Source organism: Cuculus canorus, chromosome 7 (assembly GCF_017976375.1).
Source record: "Cuculus canorus isolate bCucCan1 chromosome 7, bCucCan1.pri, whole genome shotgun sequence".
Lineage (NCBI taxonomy): Eukaryota > Metazoa > Chordata > Aves > Cuculiformes > Cuculidae > Cuculus > Cuculus canorus.
In genome coordinates this window covers 39,224,714-39,246,082 of record NC_071407.1, presented here as the reverse complement: position 1 = coordinate 39,246,082, position 21,369 = coordinate 39,224,714, and the positions used below count along the sequence as shown (strand labels likewise).

Here is a 21,369-nt window from a genome sequence, read left to right as displayed (position 1 = left end):
GTTACCAAACTGTACTCACTGCATGTTCTGAACAATGGTCTGCCTTGTTTGCCAGGGCAGAGAGAGGATGGGCAGTGGTGTCCTTGTTTCATTTCAAGTTCTTTTATTTATGAGGTAAGAAAGGAGGAGAGCTCATCAGTGAGTGGTGTCCTGTATGTGAAGCGTCACAATTATCATCTTGGGTAGAGGGCTGAGAGTTTGAGTACGTTCCTACAGACATGAGGAGAATTGTAGGCTTGTGGTAGGAAAAAAACCAAGTGACTTAACAGGACCACTCTGAACTCAGTCTGTGACCATCTCTGGAGTTTTCATGTGATGGGTGAGCACGAACTGTGCTGGGTAAGGTGGAGAGCACAGAGAGTTTGGTTTTTTGTAGAAACATTTAAGGAGAAGCATCAGTCTTCTATGCTGAAAATGTAGATGAGTGGAGGAAAAATTGCTAGCTAGAAGGGGTGAAGTGTGTTAAGTGTAAATGGGAACATAGGAAATGAGAACGACTGATATTCACAATATCCATAAAATGTATAAGATAACTGTCCTGTTGTGTTGAAACCGCCCACCTGGTCCTGCTACACAGGAGATGGAGGAAGAGGTGGTGATGCTCCATCTCCATAGGCTAACCTAAAATTGAAGTGAGACACTTTGATTCCAACTTTGGGTTCACTGACATTGTGGGCATCTGGAGTTTATTAATGAAGAGGTGGAAAAGTTGTTATAAAGATGTAGGAGCCATGATGAGCTTTTTAATCTCCTGCTTAAAGTTCTGGGTTTTGCTGCCTATTTGTTGCCCCTGAGTATTTTTTAAGTAACTGTTGCTACTCATTTCAAACTGTGTTCTAATTTTTGTTGCCTAAACCGAGAACAGGGTTGATAAACATAAGCCAGTTTCAAACCTTTCTTTTCTTCTCTTGTTGCTGGAAGCAACTGAGGCTTTTCCCTGCTTATTCATACATTTTGAGAGATGTCTTGTAAGTTTTGAGGAGTCAGACGCCTCAAGTTATTTTGTCTCTTCCGATTCCAGTGAGGACTGAGTGCATATGCATCTTAAGTGCTGACGTCTGCAGCGGTTCATGCCTTGTGTATTTGCTGAATTTTGGTGGTCTTTTTGTTTGTCTCCCTTGGGAATGTAATAAAATATGTAAATAATATGCCTAGCCACATCTGCCTGCCTCCTCACCGCCACTGAAAAATAGAAAGGGAGAGGACAAGCCTCTGAGGACTGATTTGTTTAAATCCTTGAATTATATAGTCAGGATTATTAACCAAAGCTAAAATACAAAAATCCTTTTCTCTGTAGGCAACTTTCTTTTAACCTGTTTTAGATGGCGAATGCATGATTTTCAGATGTATGTAGCGTTAACAGTATGCTACAGAATGATTTAGAAAATCAGAGCTGCTACAATAATATGCAGTCTGTTGTTTAACTAAACCAGGAGGGGAAGGAGAATGCTTCACTTGCCTGGGCTCAGCTGTGGGCTTGTTGATGGACTTGAGAAGGAGTCTTGGGGTCAGATCCTTGAAGACTATGAGAGCGCCTGACTTGGAAAAGTAGAGCAGTGATACCTACCCATGTCTGACCTGAAGCTTGCTTTGTTTGCCCTGGTCTTAGTGCTTCCAGATATTGTAACGGTAGCTCTTGAAAGCTGTGATGTGTTTTGATACTGTGGTTTTGGGGTCTGTTGCAGCAGACTGTAGGTCTGGAACACAATGCAGATCAGATCCAAACAAGGTCAGGAAAACCAAAGCATAAACACTTGGTGCATTTTTTCTGAAGCTCTAAAGAGAACAAATAAATTGCTGTGCTTTCTCTGTGGTAGCATTGCTTTCCCCATAAAGATGAAAAACTTTTTGAGAGTGGGGCTGTGATCTGAACAGAAGTAACAGTCTTAATTCTGAGCTAGCAGTTAGCTAACGATGAAGGCTTTAATAATAATTCTAGAAAGCGTAAGCCCATGAGTCACTTCTGGATAATTCACAGGCTTTGCCGAGTAATTAGTACCCAGGGTTAGTATTAGCTCCTAAGTTATTTTAATGCTTTATTTTTTAAAAATAGCAATTGCTGCATTTTTAGGAGGTCAGTAAAGGGGATATTTTAGTTTAGTATATCTGAAATGGATGGAGAACTAAGCCACATATTCAGAACTTTTAAATCTTTTGGAGGTAATGAGTGTTGGTGTTTATGCTTGAAATAGAAGGATCTGGAGCAGAAGACTGGGGATAACCGTGAGTGCTCTACGAATGACTTTAATGGAAAGAGCACGACTGTCCTGCCTGTTGTATGTTGTCTGAAGGGAAGTGTGGTTGGCATGGGGAGATGGAAGTTCTACTTAAAATGAGTTATTTTTATGGGTTCTCTTTTTGTTACATTATGGAAATCAATGCTTTACACTACTTTATGTACAGTTGTATTTTAGAGTTGATAAAAACATTGCATCTGAACAGTTTGTATAGTTTTTAGTGACTTGCAGTTTGGGTAATTTAGCATTGTAACAGTTTGAGTCTGCAGGTGCTCACAACAGCATCCAACGCATTTTGGGGTTACTGCTGAAGGGCTGCAGCCATTTTCTGAGATTTTATTGTTTATTTTTTTTCCCCACCATGGCATACCTCTGGCTCAGTGCTTCTGAGAGCAAAGTACTGAAAAGCTTGAATTTCATTTAGTTGTTTTCTGGATTGTTTCAGTGATTGTTTCATAGTATGGAAGAAGGATGGGTGTGAAGGATGACTCTCAGATTTTTAGAACGTATGTCTTAATAACAGATAGCTATCAGGTTATATGGACAGCCTTGGATTCAGTAGTGGTTCCCCAAAGCCCTGCAAAAGCTGTGCCTGAACTAGGCCAGTGTATACAAACTTGGCATTGAAGAAGTGGCACCTGCAGTTCAGGGGATACAGAATATGTAGATAGGGTGACTCTTTGTCCTGCTTCTTCTTAGGGGATATCTAGTGAGCAGTTATTGGGTATGTTTGCTGCGTGTACCTTCTCAAAGTTAAGTAGGAGTTATTTTACCTTGGTTATCCCTGCAGTTGTAGTTAACAAACCCAGTTTAGGGATGAGCTAGTCCATAGTGAAACTCTTTGCTGTAGGCAGGTTGATTGTCTTGCCCAAAGGACATTGAACAGTATCACCAGCTGATACACTGAGTTAGTAGGAGACTGGATTTTTTTAAAGCAAGGTGCTGGTTCGAGTTGCTTTTCTAAGAATGACTCTACGCTAACCATATGCTTTAGTCCCATTTATACATGAAGCAGGCACCTAAGAACTAAGTCAAACCTATTTCAGGTTGATACAGGTGTACTTTGGGGAACCAGAGCGTTTGATTGTGATCATGAAGTATTGGAGTTCTAAGTAGGACTTAATGAATTAAAGGGAGTCCCTTTCATTTCTTATCCTTAAGAAAGTGTTCCTACTTATTAAGAGGAAACGGAATGTTGCTTGTTCTCTTTATTGTGACTCTAGCTGCTTTTGTTACCTGTTTGTATAGCCGTCCAAACAAGGCACTTTGTTCCTCTTCTGTCTTTAAGCTCCAGCTGTTTTTGCTTTCTTTGGCAATGCCATTTTAGATTATGCTGCAGGAATGGGGGATAATACAATGTTCTTGTGTGTTTTGGTTGCATTAAAGCCGAAGAAATATACTCATGGAATAGGCTGTACTTGAAGAAAAATGAACTTTTATGTGAAGCTTGTAACTGAGTATCAGTGGATGTGCAGAAGCTAATGTGAAGAATGTGACGTGTGTTGATGCTGTGTGTTGTCTTGGTGCATATCGTGCCCTGGCAAAGGCTGGAGATCCGTGCGAGCTTCCTCCCAGCAGAGTTGTCTGCGAGCCAAGCAGTGACTGAAGTTTGTTTTCTTGTTGGATTCTGACAGCAAGGCTGTAGATCATGTTTGCAACACTTTCTAACCTGCGTTGGTGAAAAGCATAAACCAGTTTGACCAGGTTTTAGGTGATCCTTTAAACCTTCAGGCACTCCAAGGGATTGGGGGAGGGTTTGTCCACCCACCCTCCCAGACAGACTTTTGGAGATGGATGGAAGGCAACCTGAGATTTGAGGAGTGTTTTCCCCAAAGAGGAAAACATGTGAGGACTGAGTATAGAGGGGAGTGGGATAAAAAGGAGAAACGTGAGATGCATTTCAGCCCCTCTGGGGTAGGACTCTTGAATGTTAATTTTATTTTTCAAATGACACAAAGTAAAATTGGCGTTTTAATTCTGACCCTTTCACACAGAGAAAGGAAACACCGTTTCCACTGCAAAACCAGCCAGGTAGTAACTCGCATTTGAATGCACTTATTCATGCTATTGAAAGTGTACTAATGTCTTAATAAAAGCTACTCATGAATTTCATCTGGGCAATGATTTGAATTTGAGTGCTAGGTTAGCACACTTCACCTGTACACAATTTTCTAAACAATAATGCATTTAGAATTTAATGCCAACAGAATTTGTGGGTGTAAATGACTGTGATTTAGCCAGTGTTTGGAGACAAATTTGACCCTTAAAGAGCTCACGTGTTGGCAAGCCTTAAACCGTTCTTCTTCCTCCATAGAAGCACAGCAGAAACTGTATAATTATGTTGCTTTGACCCATTGTTTACGCAAGTTTTGTTTTTTTAACAGATATGTATCTAAAACTGGAAGATGTGACCCGTAAGTTTAATAAGCCTTGCATAATGGATGTAAAAATAGGTCAGAAAAGTTATGATCCATATGCTTCAGCGGAGAAGATACAGCAGCAGGTCAGCAAGTACCCGCTGATGGAAGAGATTGGCTTTTTGGTACTTGGCATGAGGGTAAGAACTTGGTTTGTTTTCAAATTCAGCTAATGCTCTGGCCTGTTGTCCCACACCAGATACAGCAGCGCACTTCCGTAGCAAATGACAATCCTCTTGAGTTCTACGTAAATATAGTGTTATCTGAATATGTTGGTAGTACTGGTATCAACTGTTGTGTGACATATGCTCCAGAACACTGCTGTCATTCACAACAAGTGTTTAACTTGGCTCTGTCCCTTCTGGGAATTCTATTTACAACCTGGGTGCTGTATATGTACACAAGAAGGGGGTTGAGATAGACTATAATTATTTAAAAATGAATGTAGTTGTCATTAATTCTTCTCACATAGCAGATATTTCAAATTATCAAAGTATTTCTTTTACTTTTGGGATTATATCAGAGATTTACGTGCTGAACCAGCATTTGTAGCAATTTAAAGTAAGCTGTGTCTTTTCTATATTTTTCATCTTGATTTTTTTAAAAAATAAAAATAATTTAAATGTAGTTTTTCTATTTAGGGAAGAATAAGTTAGCTCTCAGAGGTGATGCATGTAGCTATAAATAGCTGCTTACGTTCTGCATTTAAAAAAAGCATTCCACCAGAAGAAAAGCTCTTTGATGCTTACACACTCAAGGAACAACTGTCAGTTGAAGGTTAGTTTGAGGTGAATAGGGCCCTGTGGATGTGCCCACTTTGTTACATTTCCTTATCCTACGTGAGGGAAGGGTGAAGATTCGAAATCGTGTATTGGCCACTGTAAAACTTCAATGTGAATCAAAGCTGTACAGAGCATTTATGGATCAGTGACATAAGTGTTGATGTCAGTAATGGATTCCTGATGAAATGCATTCAAAGTACTTTTTTCTGCTATGATTGGCGCAGGAATTATTTTCTTTTTGATGTGAGATTTTTGTTTTTCTTTTCACGCACAGAAAGCCAGGGCTTCTCAAGCTCTGCATCAACAAGCGTAAGTGGCTGAAGACTTCGATAAGCTTCCCCTTTGCTGTTAGATAGCAGCAATTCTCAGATTGCACCATTGTTTGAAATAATTCTAATATCTCTGCAGTGTTTTGTGCCTAATTGTCTAGGCTCTCAGCCTTAACTCTGTCTTGAGATAAGCTTTTACAGCCATAAATTATAGTGGTCATGAGTAGTAATTATGTAAGCCTGTGAGACAGAATGTGGGAGTCAAATCAGAAGCCAGCCAAACGGTTCAGATGGAGAAGAAAGGTTGGAGATTACAGCTTTGGATTTGGCTTGGGTCATTATATAACCTTTCTTATCTCGTGTGGAAAACAATGTACTTCACATCCTTTGTTTCATGACAGTGCAAAAGGAACAACTACTTGCTTCCACCGTGTTTTTCTTGTGACTGTTGTTCCTAACATTGTCATTTATTGGTATCTTTATCCTGTTGCAGAAACTTTTTCGATTCCCTACTTCAAACTGTGTGGATAATGATGGTTCTGCCAGGCACTGCAGTTTCCAGCCGGTCGTTAACGAGATGAGATTGGTTTTGTGCCCTTGGTACCAAATTGCATGTTGGAAGTTATTTTCCGAACAGAATTGAAAAGGTTCCTCCTCCCCTCAGCAATGCTTTACAAAGTTTAAATTCACAGACGTTTTCTGTGCTCAGCTTGCTGCCTTTTGATTACGCAGTGCTCTCTGCCTGTCCGCTGGCTTTAGTTTTGCAAGATTCTGGCCACGATGTAAGACACTGTCCTGTATGGGCACTCACTGCCTGTGGCAGCGAGCGTGCTTGATGAAAGTTGCCAGTATTTGCTGGGCGGAACATGGTATAACACGATTCAGAAGGTGGAGGGGTTTGGTTTTAAGCTTTCCATGCAGTGTTATTTTTAACATGGAGGTGGGCTTGCTTATTAAGTTTCTATTTTAGAAGAGCAAGAAAGAGAGGGCCAGGAAAAACAGAAAATGTAATCATCTGTGGTTTTTAAGGCACATATCATGTAAGCTGTTGTGAAGAGAGACAAGCAAAAATGTAATATAGGTTTTTTTTACCCTGAATTCCATCAATACAGCTTTTTTTTTTTGTGCGCTGATAAATATGCAGTCATCTGTTATGTATAAAATGTGTGGTTTATCCTTAAAAGAACCAAGTCTCCTATTTGACAGAGCCTTGATTTATGTGCATAGTTCTGGCATTTGACATGTGCTAAACTGTATTTGTCTTAATGCACAGAACAGACAGCATAAAAGCATGGAAACGCGTTTAGAATTTGCAGTCAATTCAATAACATTGGTTAAAAATCCAATTTCATGTTTAGTGGAGAGGTTCCTTCCTGTGACAGATGAGGACATAGATTTGTTATGAAAGTGGTGAGAGTTTAAATACAAGTTGGAAAACTAAGGTACGGTTCCAACAGCAAAAATACAAGTACAATATGGTTTCAATAGTAGGAATATAGATATAAGAGGAGTATCTTTGCACTGCATGCAGTATTAAAAATAGAGTATTCTGTATGCTGCTGAATACAAGCAGAATGTGTGGGTTGTGATCTCATCTCAGATTTGCAATCCGTTCAGAATCCACAGTTCCCAGTTTCTGCAGGTTTTCCTTTTCTTCCAGAACCATATTGATTGCAGTATCACATAGTCCATGATATTTCTGGAACAGGTTTTTGAAGCACAAACCCATGATTACCGGTGTAATCCATTGTTTACTTTTATTGTTTGTGCCTATGAACAAGTGCAGCAGAAACGCTGATACCTCATCAGAGCTGTTTTTACAAGCGAGTTCTCTAATCTACAGCACATGTTCCTGCAAGATATTTTAAAACTGGCTGTAGCCGAGTCCGTTTTATGAGTTCTTTAGGAACACTTTCTAGTATTGGGGTAGTTTTCATAACCTCTGATATGTTAATAACAAGATTTCGGAGGGGAGGAATAGTAAAGCTGTTAAATCATCTAGCGTTCGTATTCTTCCACGGTAAATAATGACCAGAATGTTTGGGTTTTTTACACTTACAAATCTAAGTCAAGCTTTAATGTTTAAGAAAACAGATGAATACAACTGCAAAAATAAATAACCCCCTTTTCCCCCAACCAACCAGAAGAAATCCTGAAAAAATCCAGCCCCCCAAAAGTCTTAATGGACGTTTGCAGTGGTTGGAATGAGCAGTAAGCCAAGGCGCTGAGTGGTGAGGCTGTGCTGGCTTTGCTACCGCTCTGCACTGCCGCTCCCCTGTTCCCTCTGCCCACTTGCGCTCGCTGGTTGTGGCAGTTGGGGTGGGCTCATCATTTCTCAGTCTCATGGTGCTGAATCCACGCTGCTGAGCTAAGCACAGCAGTTCCTCTGAGTCTGTTATCTGCTAAGGGATTGAAGGGAACGTTTCAGAGGTACTTCATGTGTAGAGTTAAGGAGATTCCTCTGTCACCCTCTTGGGTGAGTTCTAACAGATGAGTGCCCTGGCATTTTTTTCCCAGTAGTTTTTCCTTCTCTGACAGACTCATCAGGTGTTTGACAGCTGGTCCACTCGTGTCCTTATGGCTGACAGGAGTTCCTGTATGTTAGGAAAAAGCTGATGTTGGATGAAATGAGATGGCCTCTTTTTACCCCCTAGTATACAAAAGGGAGCATAAAAGAAATGTATTCTAATGAGGGGCTCTTTGGAAGTTCTGGGTGTCGAACATGATGTACTAAGCTATTTTTAAAATGGTTTGTGATGTAACTGCAGTGTTGTTTTCTTTGATTTAGGAGATTATCCTTATGCTTTTTCACTGAATTAGTTTCAACATAATTTAATTCTACAACTTATTTATATAAGGACTTTAGTAAAACTTTATATTGATTGTCAGAGCATTTGGCGGCATACTTAATCATATAAAGTGCTCTGTCAAGTGCCAGAAGAACAAAGAAAGAAAGAGAACAGATAGAATAATGTGTAAATAGAGTCTTGGAAAGGGGCGAGCAGGGGTGGGTCTGTCCTGTGCTGCATTTCCAAGCCAGCAGCAAGCAGGGATGTGTGTGCTTTCATCACTTGTGGTCCTGCAACAGCATAGATTTTTTTTTTTTTTTTGAGAAAAAGTGGGAAGAAGGTGTTTAGAAAGTTGGATTTAGAGAAATGGACGTGCTTTCAGCAGCAGTAATAGGGCTACACCATTACTATAGAGGTGTCGAATCAAGTAAGAGGACAGATTTTAAAAAATTTCCCCCTTTGTTATTTTTTCTTCAAATATTTGGTTTTCTTTGTTTTGGAAAACAAAGAAAAAATAAGGCTTGTTAAAAGTTGGTGTTTAAGTCTTCTGCAGTGGCAGTGTCAGTCCCCAAGATGACTGTGGAGAAACCTGGATTCTTCAGACATGAAGGACACCTGTACATTATATGGGGACAATAGTGAGGTCTGGGCAGAAGGGACCCAGCTGTGGGTGTGGGGCTCAGCCTGGCACCAGAGCTGCCCACTGCGAAGATGCTCTGGTGCTGATGTTGGATGTCACGGGGTTAGGGTGTGCTGCCTGGTTAGTGCCTGCTCTCGGCTTGGCTCCGCTTCTGCGGGCAGGCTGGGGATTACCTGAGTACTGGGTGAGGGTGCAGAGGCACCGTACTGGAAAGCAGAAAGCTGCGTAGCATTTGGACATTTGCCTGCTTTTACCTGTGTAAGTGTGAACTAGTGGTGAGTCTTAACTTTATTTAAAGGAGTGGGCAGCTCAGCCCTTTGGCCTTTGGATGCTTCAAGGCATGTACCTCTAATCCTTGTCCTTGCATAGAAGAGCAGGTCCCACCGGAGAGCAGGGATGGGCTCAGGGAGCTCTGTGTGAATCCTCTGCCCAGACCCTGGCTGGTGCTGGGGATGTCAGCAGCACACGGCTCCATGTTGCGCATGCTGTTGAGCTCGCCTTCGCTCTGCACTTCCCTTCTGTAGCACCGTGCGAGCCTGCACGAAATTTGTTTTTCTCATTTTGGTGATGTGGATCTGTTAATTTATTTTGCAGATGTGAAGGAGGTCTCAGAGTTACTTAATAGAGATTTTTATTTGTGATAGTGGTATCTCCACCGAACAGGTTGGCCTTATTGAATATGTATTTAAAATATGCTGTCTGGAACCGAGGGAGTTGCCATAGATAAGTATTTGAACAGTGTGTGTATTTTTCTGCCGCGCCATGGAAGTCAGTACTGAATAACCGTAAGTAACATTATATAACATCTGATATTTGTTTTCCTGAATCCCATCTTCAGCTTAATGTTCTAAAGCTACAGTTGCCAGGTTTCCAAACTGTGTATCTCACCACTGAGAGGGTTGTGCTTCTTTAAAGACCACCCTGTACCAACTTGTTATGTTACTTCAAGATTTCTCTCAGTTCAGCATCGTCAGATGAACTAACCTTGATTGGATAAAGGGTACAACAGTATGGTTGTGTATGCAAGCAGCAGTAACTGAACACCTCGTGGGGACACAAAAGCCAAGTGCAAGTTGAAGAAGTCTGAAGATAATTTCGCTCGGCAGTTAATCATCTGGATTTTCTGACGTGCTGCCCATACAGGGTTCATAGAATCATTAGGTTGAAAGGGACCCACTGGGTCATTGAGTCCAACCATTCCTGATATATCCTAAACCATACCCCTCAGCACCTCATCCACTCATCCCTTAAACACCTCCAGGGAAGGTGACTCCACCCCCTCCCTGGGCAGCTGTTCCAGTGCCCAGTGACCCATTCTGTGAAGAATTTTTTCCTGATGTCCAGCCTGAACCTCCCCTGGCGGAGCTTCAGGCCATTCCCTCTTGTCCTGTCCCCTGTCACTTGGGAGAAGAGCCCAGCTCCCTCCTCTCCACAACCTCCTTTCAGGTAGTTGTAGAGAGCAATAAGGTCTCCCCTCAGCCTCCTCTTCTCCAGGCTAAACAACCCCAGCTCTCTCAGCCGCTCCTCATAAGACTTGTTCTCCAGCCCCTCACCAGCTTCGTTGCTCTTCTCTGGACACGCCTCAGAGCCTCAACATCCTTCTTGTGGTGAGGGGCCCAGAACTGAACACAGTACTCAAGGTGCGGTCTCACCAGTGCTGAGTCCAGGGACAAAATCACCTCCCTGGACGCGCTGGCCACGCTGTTTCTGATCCAAGCCAAGATGCCATTGGCCTTCGTGGCCACCTGGGCACACTGCTGGCTCATGTTCAGTCGGCTGTCAACCAGCACCCCCAGGTCCTTCTCCTCCAGGCAGCTTTCTAGCCAGACTTCTCCTAGTCTGTGGCACTGCATAGGGTTGTTGTGCCCCAAGTGCAGGACCTGGCATTGGCTTTGTTAGACCTTGTGCCATTGGTCTCAGCCCAGCGGTCCAGCCTGTTCAGGTCCCTTTGCAGAGCCTCCCTTCCACTACTAATTACAAACCTCAACCTACATGCTGGTTTCCAGTTCTGTTTATGCCAAAACCTTACCAAATGGGAGCTGCTTTTAGGCTTAAGGAGACAGGTCTGTATTGTCCACCGAAACAGCTCTGAGGTTGTGTAGTAAGAATGTATGCAAGTCACTGATGAAGCAGGAGTGTTCTTGAAGGCAGTGTGTTGTGGGTAGTATCCTGGCTTATGTCAGAAGCAGCATGGCCAGCAGGACCAGGGGAGTGATTCTCCCCCTGTACTCTGCACTGGTGAGATCGCACCTCAAATCCTCTGTTCAGTTTTGGGCCCCTCACTACAAGAAAGAACTTGAGGTCCTGGAGTGTGTCCAGAGAAGAGCAACAAAGCTGGTGAAGGGGTTGGAGCATGGGTCTTACGAGGAGCAGCTGAGGGAACTGGGGTTGTCTTCCCTAGAGAAGAGGAGGCTGAGGGGAGACCTTATCATTGTCTACAGCTCCCTGAAAGGAGACTGTAGCAAGGTGGGTTTTGGTCTCTTTGTCCAAATGACAGGTGATAGGATGAGAAGGAATGATCTCAAGTAGCACCAGGGGAGGTTCAGATTGGACATTAGGAAAAACTTCACCGAAAGGGTTATCAAGCACTGGAACAGGCTGCCCAGGAAGGTGGCTGAGTCCCCATCCCTGGAGGTGTTTAAAAGACGGGGAGATGAAGTGCATAAGGACACGATTTAATTAATGGTGCTTTTCAACCTAGGGATTCTATGATTCATGTCAGGAGTGTGTTTGGTGTACACTATACAGTGAAACTCTTTGTGGATTCAGAGCAAGCATATAGTGAGCTGCAGCAAGCGCGCAAGAAATGGGATTTTCCTATTTAAAAATTTCTTGGCTGTTGTTAAAGTTACAGATATGACTGACTTGACTTACTGTTTTGACAGAAGTGGGCTAGTACAGGCAGCTGCAACAACAGGTACACAGGAAAAGGTTGGGAAGGGATAGTGTATAAATGTATACGTTACACTGTGGCACATGCGTGGGACTTGGTAGCTTGTCAACCGTTTTATGCAGTTAAAAATGCACTGTTAGTGCAAGACACACACATCTGCCTGGGTATTTTTAAACTATCCAGAACTCGATTTGGGCAGAACAGTTTTGTGTGCATTATAACAGGTAGGGTTGACTCACGGGTGGGCAGGGGGCTTGTATGCTGCTCCAGTGTTTCTTTGGAAAACAAAATGAGCTTGTAGGTGTTAATCAGCATTTTTGAGCAAGTGCCCACGTCACAAAAACTGCTAGCTCCTATGGGGAAGAGATAAGGTTCTGGTAAACAAGATTATTAGCTCAGGAGTGTGCTGCAGTGCTGGAGTTCAGAGGAAACTGCCCCTCAACCAACTAAATGAAAACATTTACTATTATTAAAATGGATACAGAGCCAGTGAAAACTTAAATGTAGTCATCAGACTTCTATCTTCTTCCTAAGCAATACATTTTATTTTTATTCTTATTCTTTTTTTAATTACCCCTGGCTTGTGACTTCTTAAACTTAAAAATTTTTTGAAACTTTCTGTATGTTTTTGGAAGTAACTTTGATACCTGAAGTATTTACAGAAGTAATGATTGGATTCCTATGTTGTATGCTGTATTCTTTTATGTCCTTTAGAAACAAAAGAAGTGGTGAGAAATGATTGCCTTTGTGAAACCAACGTCACGCTTGTCAGGTGCTGGTTTGGAATAACTCGCCTCTGCTGTGCTCTTCTGCAGTTTCTAGGTATCAGGGCCTCAGTTTCTGTAACTGTCATAACAGTGGAAATGGGAATCATAACATTAGGAAGTGTCTCTGCTACCAAGTGAGCTCAAACATTCAGGCTTACAGATGTTATTTCTTTAGTATAATGAGAATTATTTACTGCCCCTTCAAGTTATGGTTGATGTGGTTGATGACTCAAATCGATTTCCACCCATGGTGATTGATTTAAGTTCCTTGGGGACCCTGAACTTAATTACTTCTATCTTTTTGTCAAAGTAGGAACTACTTGAGACTTTTCTTCCCAACTCCTTGGTGAAGCAGGAGTTGTGGACTTGTGTTTTTCTCTTTTGCTTACTGTGGTTTGGTCGGGAGAGTGAGTTTTTGGGGTGGGGGCTGCCATGACAATAGGAGATTCTTATTTTTGACTTATTGCTTGTCTACTGTTTTGTTTAATGCGTTGATGTTTCACTGTCTTGAACTGTCTCTGTGGGCTACACTGAGAAAAACACCCTGAAGGAGGGATCGGTGTCTCACTGCTGCACGACAACTTGCTTTCAGTGGGATCCTCTCCTGTTACAGCAGGTGAAGGGAGGGCAGAGTGCTACCGGCAAGATGGGTACCGCAGGGTTGGGTGGTCTGACCAAGTGCCAAGCACAGTTTCTGCCAGAGGCAGCTGCCTGCTTGGTAACACCACTATTTCTGCAAATAAGAATTGTCTGCGCTCTCATAAACAAATTATACTTGGGCCTGGCTGGCTGGCACGTTTCTGCTATGGAAATTATTCCAGTTCATGACAAAATGTGTGTCTATGTAAAACATATTTTGAATTAAGTTGTTAAGCTTGTACAATTCCTGATATGGACAAAACTGTACCCTTATGAGTTGCCTCCCTTTCAGGCAAGAGCAGATGTACCACTACCAGTGCTGGAACTGAGCTTTCCCCAGGCTGCTGTCATTTATTTAGGATAACCTAATTTGTGCCAGTGTGTATAGTTTCTGATGGGCATCGTGGAGCTGGGTCTTCCTGGTCACTTTGCAGTATTTCTTATTGCTTTGCTGTTCTACTAAATATGTTTATGGTTTTAAGAATGCAAAATAATTGCGTTGAATTTTTCAGCTTGTTATGTCTTACTGATTCAATATTCATAGTAAGAGAGGTAGGAGTATGATATTTTCAAGTTGTAGCATTGATTCACAAGGCAGGCGCGGTATAAAATATTTTCCTGTAATGGAAATGTTGTTTTTTGCTAACTTAATGATTTCTTTCGAGTGCAGGAAAGCTGTAGCTTGGGCCCCGGGCAGTGAAGTGGGAGGATTTTGCAGAGCAAAGCACTAGACGGCAGTGCTGGCTGCTGTTAGTGACTCGATGCTGGCCAAGGATGGCACTGGGACCAGGGTTTGCAGCTGTCCTGTCAGGCCTCCGATAGCGCTGCAGAAATATTGGTTGTTCGGAGTAAGTACAGAGATGCCTCCTTGTTTTTTGCAGGTTTACCATGTCTCTTCTGACAGCTATGAGACACAAAACCAGCACTACGGAAGGAGCTTGACAAAGGAAACAGTGAAGGATGGTAAGGGAATTTGTGTGTCAGAATTTGGTGCTGTTGGTCATTTTTCATTTATGTACTTATTTATAAAACTGTTAAAGAAGTATTCTGTGTTGCCATTTTAAAAGCACCCTTTTCTCCTCTTGCCAGATGAGTCTTCAGAAGTTTCCTGTATCACTTCAACTACCTGTTGATCCTAGGTTAAGTTTGCAGTTGGCTGTAAAAGTGGTGTAGACTGCAGGAATTGCCTCATCATGTGTCTTTTCCTCCTAATAAGGAGATGATAATGATAGAAGTCAATTTCTCTGCAGCTTTGAAACAATAATGAAATAAAAATATTTTAGGAGTATTACATGTTTTTATCATCTGCGTTTATCTCTAGTTATCTTTTTTGAATATATACTGTCTTTTACATTAAAAAGCTACTGTAAAATGTATCTTTCCATTTGAGGGACCTTCTAGGTTGAAGTCAATCCACATGTCCTATATTAACAATAAATAAAAAAAGGCTATCTACCATCATGCGGCTGTTTGGTGATGGTAAAAATATCAAACTAGTTATTAATTGATGTCTGTTCATCTGTCCCCCGCTGAGGGACAGAAGGACATGCACAAAGACACCTCTCTCCAGAGCTGGCTCTAACTTGTTAGCTCTGTCACTCTGGATAAAGAGCTGCTTGAGCTTCCCAATCCTTGGGGAAGTTAACGGTACCCTGCCCCAAACCGCCCGTATGCTTGCTAAAATGACCTGGGGAGCAGGAACCATGTCCATCTACTGTAAGGTTGATACACTGACTATTTATTTTTATTTATAGTCGAAAGCCAATCTGTAGTGTTGTACTGCAGGCCCTTTGCAGGCGAGGTGACTAAGGATAACAGAGTTCCTCGGTTTGCATCTGGTTTAGTTAATAAGTGGCTGAAAGTAGCACGGTCGGCTTCCTCAAATCAAGAACTATTCTTATCCCAGAAGCATGGAAAAGTGTTTGATTTCTCTTCAGCGGTAAAAATAATCCCCAAACATGTCTATTTCTTGCAGGCATCGCCAAGTTTTTCCACAATGGGTACTGCTTGAGAAAAGATGCGGTAGCTGCCAGCATTCAGAAGATTGAAAAGATTCTGGAGTGGTTTGAGGGTCAGAAGCAGCTCAACTTTTATGCAAGCTCACTACTCTTTGTTTATGAAGGTTCTTGTCAGGCAACAACCGTGCGGTTCAGTGATGTTGCTTTGGCAGAAAAGAGAGGAATGCCCAAAGGACTGTTATCAGGTGGAGACATACTGGAGTATAATAACAACATTCATGTAATAAATTCTACAGAGAATGGAAAAATCGAGGCCTCAGTTGCTAAAGGCTTGTCCAAATTTTATGCACTTCACAAAAAGGCGTATTCTAAGAGGCACCACAGTCAACTCTCACTAAAGGTTGAAAGCTTGGAGCAAGGCAACATGTGGAAAAGCAGCACGTGCATTACACAGGAGCATCTGAATGGAAACGTTATACCCCAACTGGAAAAAGTGTTCTGTCACATGCCAGCAGAGATCAAGGAAAGCGCAAACGTGGAAGTTCGAATGATAGATTTTGCTCATGTGTTTCCTAGCAACACAAGGGATGAGGGCTATATTTATGGTCTGAAGAATTTAATCAAAGTACTTAAAAATATTTTGGATAACTAAATTCTTTGCTATGGTTTTTACCGGGGGCCAATGATAAAGAAGAGCAACAACATGAAGAATTTCTGCACTTGTAATGCTGTATAACTGGGTTTGTATTGTTCTATATTTTATTTGTCTTTGTACTTTTGGTAGAAGGGTTTAACTTTTTATAATCTCACTCAGGAAAATAATAGATAATTAGGGAGTGTGAAAGGATGAAGATACTGGAGATGAAGCAAGATAGGTAAATTAGTAGCATGAAATATATATGGTGGGCTTGAATCCAAGGAGTACAATAAGCAAGGGTTATGTTAGTTCCCGTAACTACTTTAGCATAGATGACGTTTCCCCACTTAGCCTTGACACTGAGCCGTGTCTCCATTAACAGGTTTTCAGAAAACGGACTGAAAACTAACTTGCGGGATTCATGTCCTCAGTGCTGCCCTCCTGTGTTTACTGTCCTTGAATAACTGGAGTTAACCCTGCTTTGAGGGAAATCAAGTTCTGAGTCAGTAGTCTAACCTGGAAGCCAGTGTATCAAAAAATGCTTTTCAGTGTCACAGGATGATACTGTTGTTCTTTCAGCCCTGGTGTAGGCGCTTCTCCTCGTGGTGGTTGTCCATAGCTGATGTCCACCACAGACAAGCTACAACGTAATTTGTGTTGAGGTGCTAAGAAAATGTTGGAGTAAAAATCCTAACAGGCTTAAACTGCACAACTGCTAGAGAAACTGTTTGTTCCTAAGAAAGAATAAAAGAATGCAAACACGAGGTGTTCCAGAACTAAGTTGGTTTAGGAGATTAAGTCAGTCTGTTAATGGAGTGTCTGATGTTGTGACTAAGGGGACTGCCTCGCTCCTTTGTTTTGATGGCCCTTCTCCAAAACCATTGCTTTTAAAAGCGAACCAATTGAGTAGGGAAACGAAGCTTTTTGAGTAAGCATACAGAGATTTCCTCTACGGGTCACTTTTCCACTGCTGGGGAGCACCAACCAGGAACAACGAAGGACCCTTTCCTGCAAAGATCCGACTCAGCCCTGGAGCAACCAGATGTGCCTCCATTTGCTGTGGTGAATTGTGGCTCTCTTATCCTGGGCTAAAGCTGGCTCTTTTTTTTTTTTTTTTTTTTTAAATGACACATAGCAGTTTGAAAGTTGTCCCACTTCCTTCTTTTTCACAGGAAAAGTTCAAGCTTTCATATGAAATAGTTGAGATCAGGATGTTGTGTCTGAAGCATTTCTGGTGTGTCTTTTCTGTATGCTGTGTACATGGCTGTCCTACCACGCCTAGAATCAGCTATACGAGAATTCGGGACGGAAGAGCCTTGCCATCCATAGAGTAAGATTTTAATGCTTTAAGACTCAGAAGTAAAACTTTTTAGAATGGATTTTGTCATTGGAAGCAAAGATACATCTTTTACATGTGAACTTAATGTGACACCGTGGCCTTGCTGCTCTCTGTATGATGTTCTGCACTATGCACTCATTTGTGTACACGTCTTTGCAGGTCCTCAGTTTGACATGTTTTCTATATCAGACAGAGATAAATACTTTTTCAAACAAATCTGCTGTTTTAAATAAAGCTGAAATTTTAGCTCACTGAGAACCTGAGTTAATTGGAAGAAACAGGGTATTATGTGTAGAACTACATTGTTTAAACTTTAGATGTAGTATTGGCTAATACATTCAACGATGAAAACAATCTGTTAGTACCGTGATGTTTTTGATGCATGGCAGGAGGGGCGGTATCATTTTGTTCATGTTATGCAAATTATGGTGAAGACTGAGGGGAGACTATCAGGAAGATAAAGTGTTTTTCTTCTGCCTGGTACTTCCAGTGCACCAGGTAGTTAATAGGTTCCCAACTCCCTGTGAACTAATTTAAGCCATATTCTAGGAAGAGTTTGTGGTTTTGTTTGCTTTGATGCTGGTTTCTCTGTTATGATTTTGTTGTTCTATCCCGTAAATAGTCAATACTAGTGTAGTCTGGGCTGGTAGAGGCCTTGTATGATAAATCCACAGTGTTTTATAGCAAATACGAGGGAAAACATTTGTACATCTGAATTTTTGTCCTGTGTAACTCATCTCTCCTGGATCTTAATCCATTTTGTGCCAGAGAAATCAGCCATCTGCCTCAAAGAAGTCAGTTATTGGAAAATGATCTCTGTGCTCCTAGTATAAGTGCATTCTCCTGTCTCTGCTTTAAGATATGTCTTCAGTGTTTGAATGCTGTTTAAGTATTGATTGTTGTGTGGACCGTGGCAGTGTTTGTAACGCACTTGGAATGTTGTTAAACTGTCAGAATATTTTGAATAAAAAAGAATAAAATAATTTTATCATGTTTTTTTACCAGTAGTTATTATGGATGTATTTCTGTTAATTTAAAATGTAGCTTGAGAGATAGCAGTATTTTTAATTGGAAGTTGTGTAAATAAAGCTTGCTGTAGAGGTGTTTTGGCGTAGTACCAGCTGTGAATTTAGGCCTGCAAAGGGTTATGTTCACATTGTCCTTGCACATTTTAGATCGGCCTTTCTAGTTTCTTGTATCTGATCAGATTGGTTTCAGTAATAGTTGGAGATGCATTCTCAGAAATTATTAAACATGTAACAGAATTAATTAATTAGAAGAAGAGGGAGGCACTGGTCACTAAGCTTATACATTGCCATCGATCTTCTTCCTTCCTTCCCAGTGATGCCTCTCTTGTTCTCCATAAGAAATGTAACAGGATGGGCACAGTTATGTGGAAATCTTTAAGGAAACAGTGATGAGGCTTATGGGTGTTTCTGTCTGGTAGAAATGAAGGCAGGTCCCTTCCCAGGCTGGTGTGGTATCACTGAGTGCTGTTGTTGTTGACAAAACCCATCTGTTCTAATTTTAAGCAATAAGAGTTTGATTTGGCGGAGTCAATCGTCAAAAGGGAATATTCATGGAAGCTCTGTTGTTTGTGTACTCTCAGAAATACGCTTTTGTGAAGACTTTCTGCCTAGGTGATCGTAAGAATTGTGTATGGGCTTACCTAATAAGAGCTTGAATTGTATAAAGTTTTATAAAAAAAAGCATTTACATATATGGTATTTTTGGATATGGGTGGAATTTATTACATAAACTACATTGGAAATTATTATACCATTACGAAATGTTTAAAATGTCTTAAGCAAATCATTTTATGAACAAAACCAGAGACTTTACCTATAGTTGTGATTCACATGAAACCTGTACTATTTTCTCTTTTGTTCCTGCTTTATTACATACTCTGATAATTCTTTTCCATAACCCTACAGTTTTATGGAGGAGTTCTAGAGGACTCGTTAGATTAGGAGGTCACCACTCCCTTTAGTTTGATTAACAGAGTGTGTACGTTCTTGAAATACTTCTCTACACACGGTATTCTATGTCACGTTGGTAAACAATACCTCTGGAGCCCCGGTGAGACTTGCTCACGGCAGAGTGCTCCTGCTGATGGGTGTCTGGCTCGGGCAGTATTTAACGCGGGCCTTGTCACCTGCAGCAGCAGCAGCAGGAAAGCATGGCCTGTGCTGGCTGCCTCAGGCAGGGGTGCCCAGGGTGGAGCTTACAGACCACTGTAGTGTTCTCACTTCATGATGTGAAGTATTATCAAGTGTAGGACAGTGGAAGAGTAGAGACTCGCATCCACATCTGCTGGTTAAGGTTATGATTAGTTCATCTTCCCTTTGAATTTTTTTAAGACTCCTCCTGAGTGCCTTCTCCAGCCCTTGCCTCTGGCCACCTCTTGTAGCATCACGGGGAATGGTTTGAAGTGGAATCTTTATTTGCTAAAAAAACGATGCCCCGTAACTGCTTTTAAAATGCAAATATTGAAAAATACCATCAAAATGCCTCAGAGACTGTGGGAAATGCAAATTCCCTTTTGTACTCTTTCCCATGAAAGAGTAGGAGTGGAACGTGAGCAGAGAACATGCTTTGATGGGGATTGGATTTAGGTTTTGTGAAGCTTCTTGATCTGTGTTTTGAAGAGGAGATTTTGGGGACAAGGTGGGTGACAGCCAGACCGCATGAAGTTTGCCTTTCCGTGCTGCAGTTAAGGTTGAGGTTTGTGTTTAGGAAGGTAGCATAGCAGGAGGAGATGGGAGTTCATAAGGAGCACCAAGTAGGACAGCTGGGCATTTCTGCAGTGCAGGTAGTGCCTACGGAAAAGATCCAAAGGCTGCAAGTCTTCAAGCATCTCACAGGGAGTATATGCCATGCACGTTTATGGATTTAGAGCAGACCGCTGTGGGATGTTACCTGTGAGTACGTGCCTCTCCATTACCACAGGCCAAACACTGCCAGTTTGCTGTGTTCATAGCAACCTATAAATGAAAGCTGCAGAGGTGTCATCTAAAGGGCAGATACAGCTGTTTGAGCAGTGTTTTAAAGGGTGATAAATGGGGTTGTACAGCAGAAAACACACTCAGGAAATCTTATTTGCTGTAGTGTTGTTTAGTGGAGAGGGGCCCTGTATGGAGTTCAGTTTATTATAGGGCATTCAACATCAATTAATCAGAACAAGGGTACTTTAAAAACACCTTAGTTCGATTTGTATGTGTTGGTTCAAGCAGTTATTTTACTTATTTTAAGAAGTGACTTACGAAGTAACTTCCAAATGTAACATGTGCTGCACCTGATAATACCTGGAACTAGAGTGCACAAAGGCACTTTAATACTCTGGGAGTCATACTGGAAGATAAATGAAAGCATGTGAAACTGCACCTGATGTGTTGTTAATTGTTTTTAGAATATAAAATTCTACATTAGTTATGCTTGATGGATGAATGTATCTAGTTTAGTCTGGTCTCAATTTCTTTGACTCAAGTGTCTAAAGCCGTCACCCAATCTCTAATTTGTATGTGTTTGTAATTTCATTTGCTATTTTTTGCCATTACTGGACTGCAGGGGGTGGTGTTGATATGCGTGTTCATTTTATAGAACGTTGTACTATGCTATCAACCAGCTTTTGTAACTTAATTCTAAGTGATATTTAGGGTAATTCTAATAGCTGTATATTTGGCAAATTATTAAAATTTGCTGCAAGTGACTTGCAAGTATAACTGGCTTCTTTTTTAATTCAGGGAATTTTTTTAGAAAAGTTACCTTGACTACACCTGTACTGATGAATCCCCCTTTCTTTCTCTTTTCCGTGTGCTGCGTGATGGGTGTTTACTTTGGATTTACCAGTTTTTCTTTACCACTGTATTTTTGGCGTGGCATCCATTGGTTTGTTGGGAAAACCTGCTCTGGTGCACAAGACTCACCCCTATCAAATGAAAAAAAAAAAAGCCCACAAACGAATCCACACAGTAAAACCCCAAAACAGAACCTTGGGCTTTG

At 41.5% G+C, this 21,369-nt stretch overlaps 1 protein-coding gene across 1 annotated transcript in view; it reads left to right on the top strand.

The window, feature by feature from the left end:
* Positions 1–21,069, top strand: part of IPMK (inositol polyphosphate multikinase) — a 44,256-nt gene extending 23,187 nt beyond the window's left edge. Inside the window, exons 4-6 of the mRNA XM_054071650.1 lie at positions 4,622–4,794; positions 14,315–14,396; positions 15,409–21,069. Coding sequence (XP_053927625.1) covers positions 4,622–4,794; positions 14,315–14,396; positions 15,409–16,043 — 890 coding nt within the window. The 3' untranslated portion in view covers positions 16,044–21,069. The remainder of the gene's footprint in view (positions 1–4,621; positions 4,795–14,314; positions 14,397–15,408) is intronic.
* The last annotated feature ends 300 nt before the right edge of the window (positions 21,070–21,369 follow it).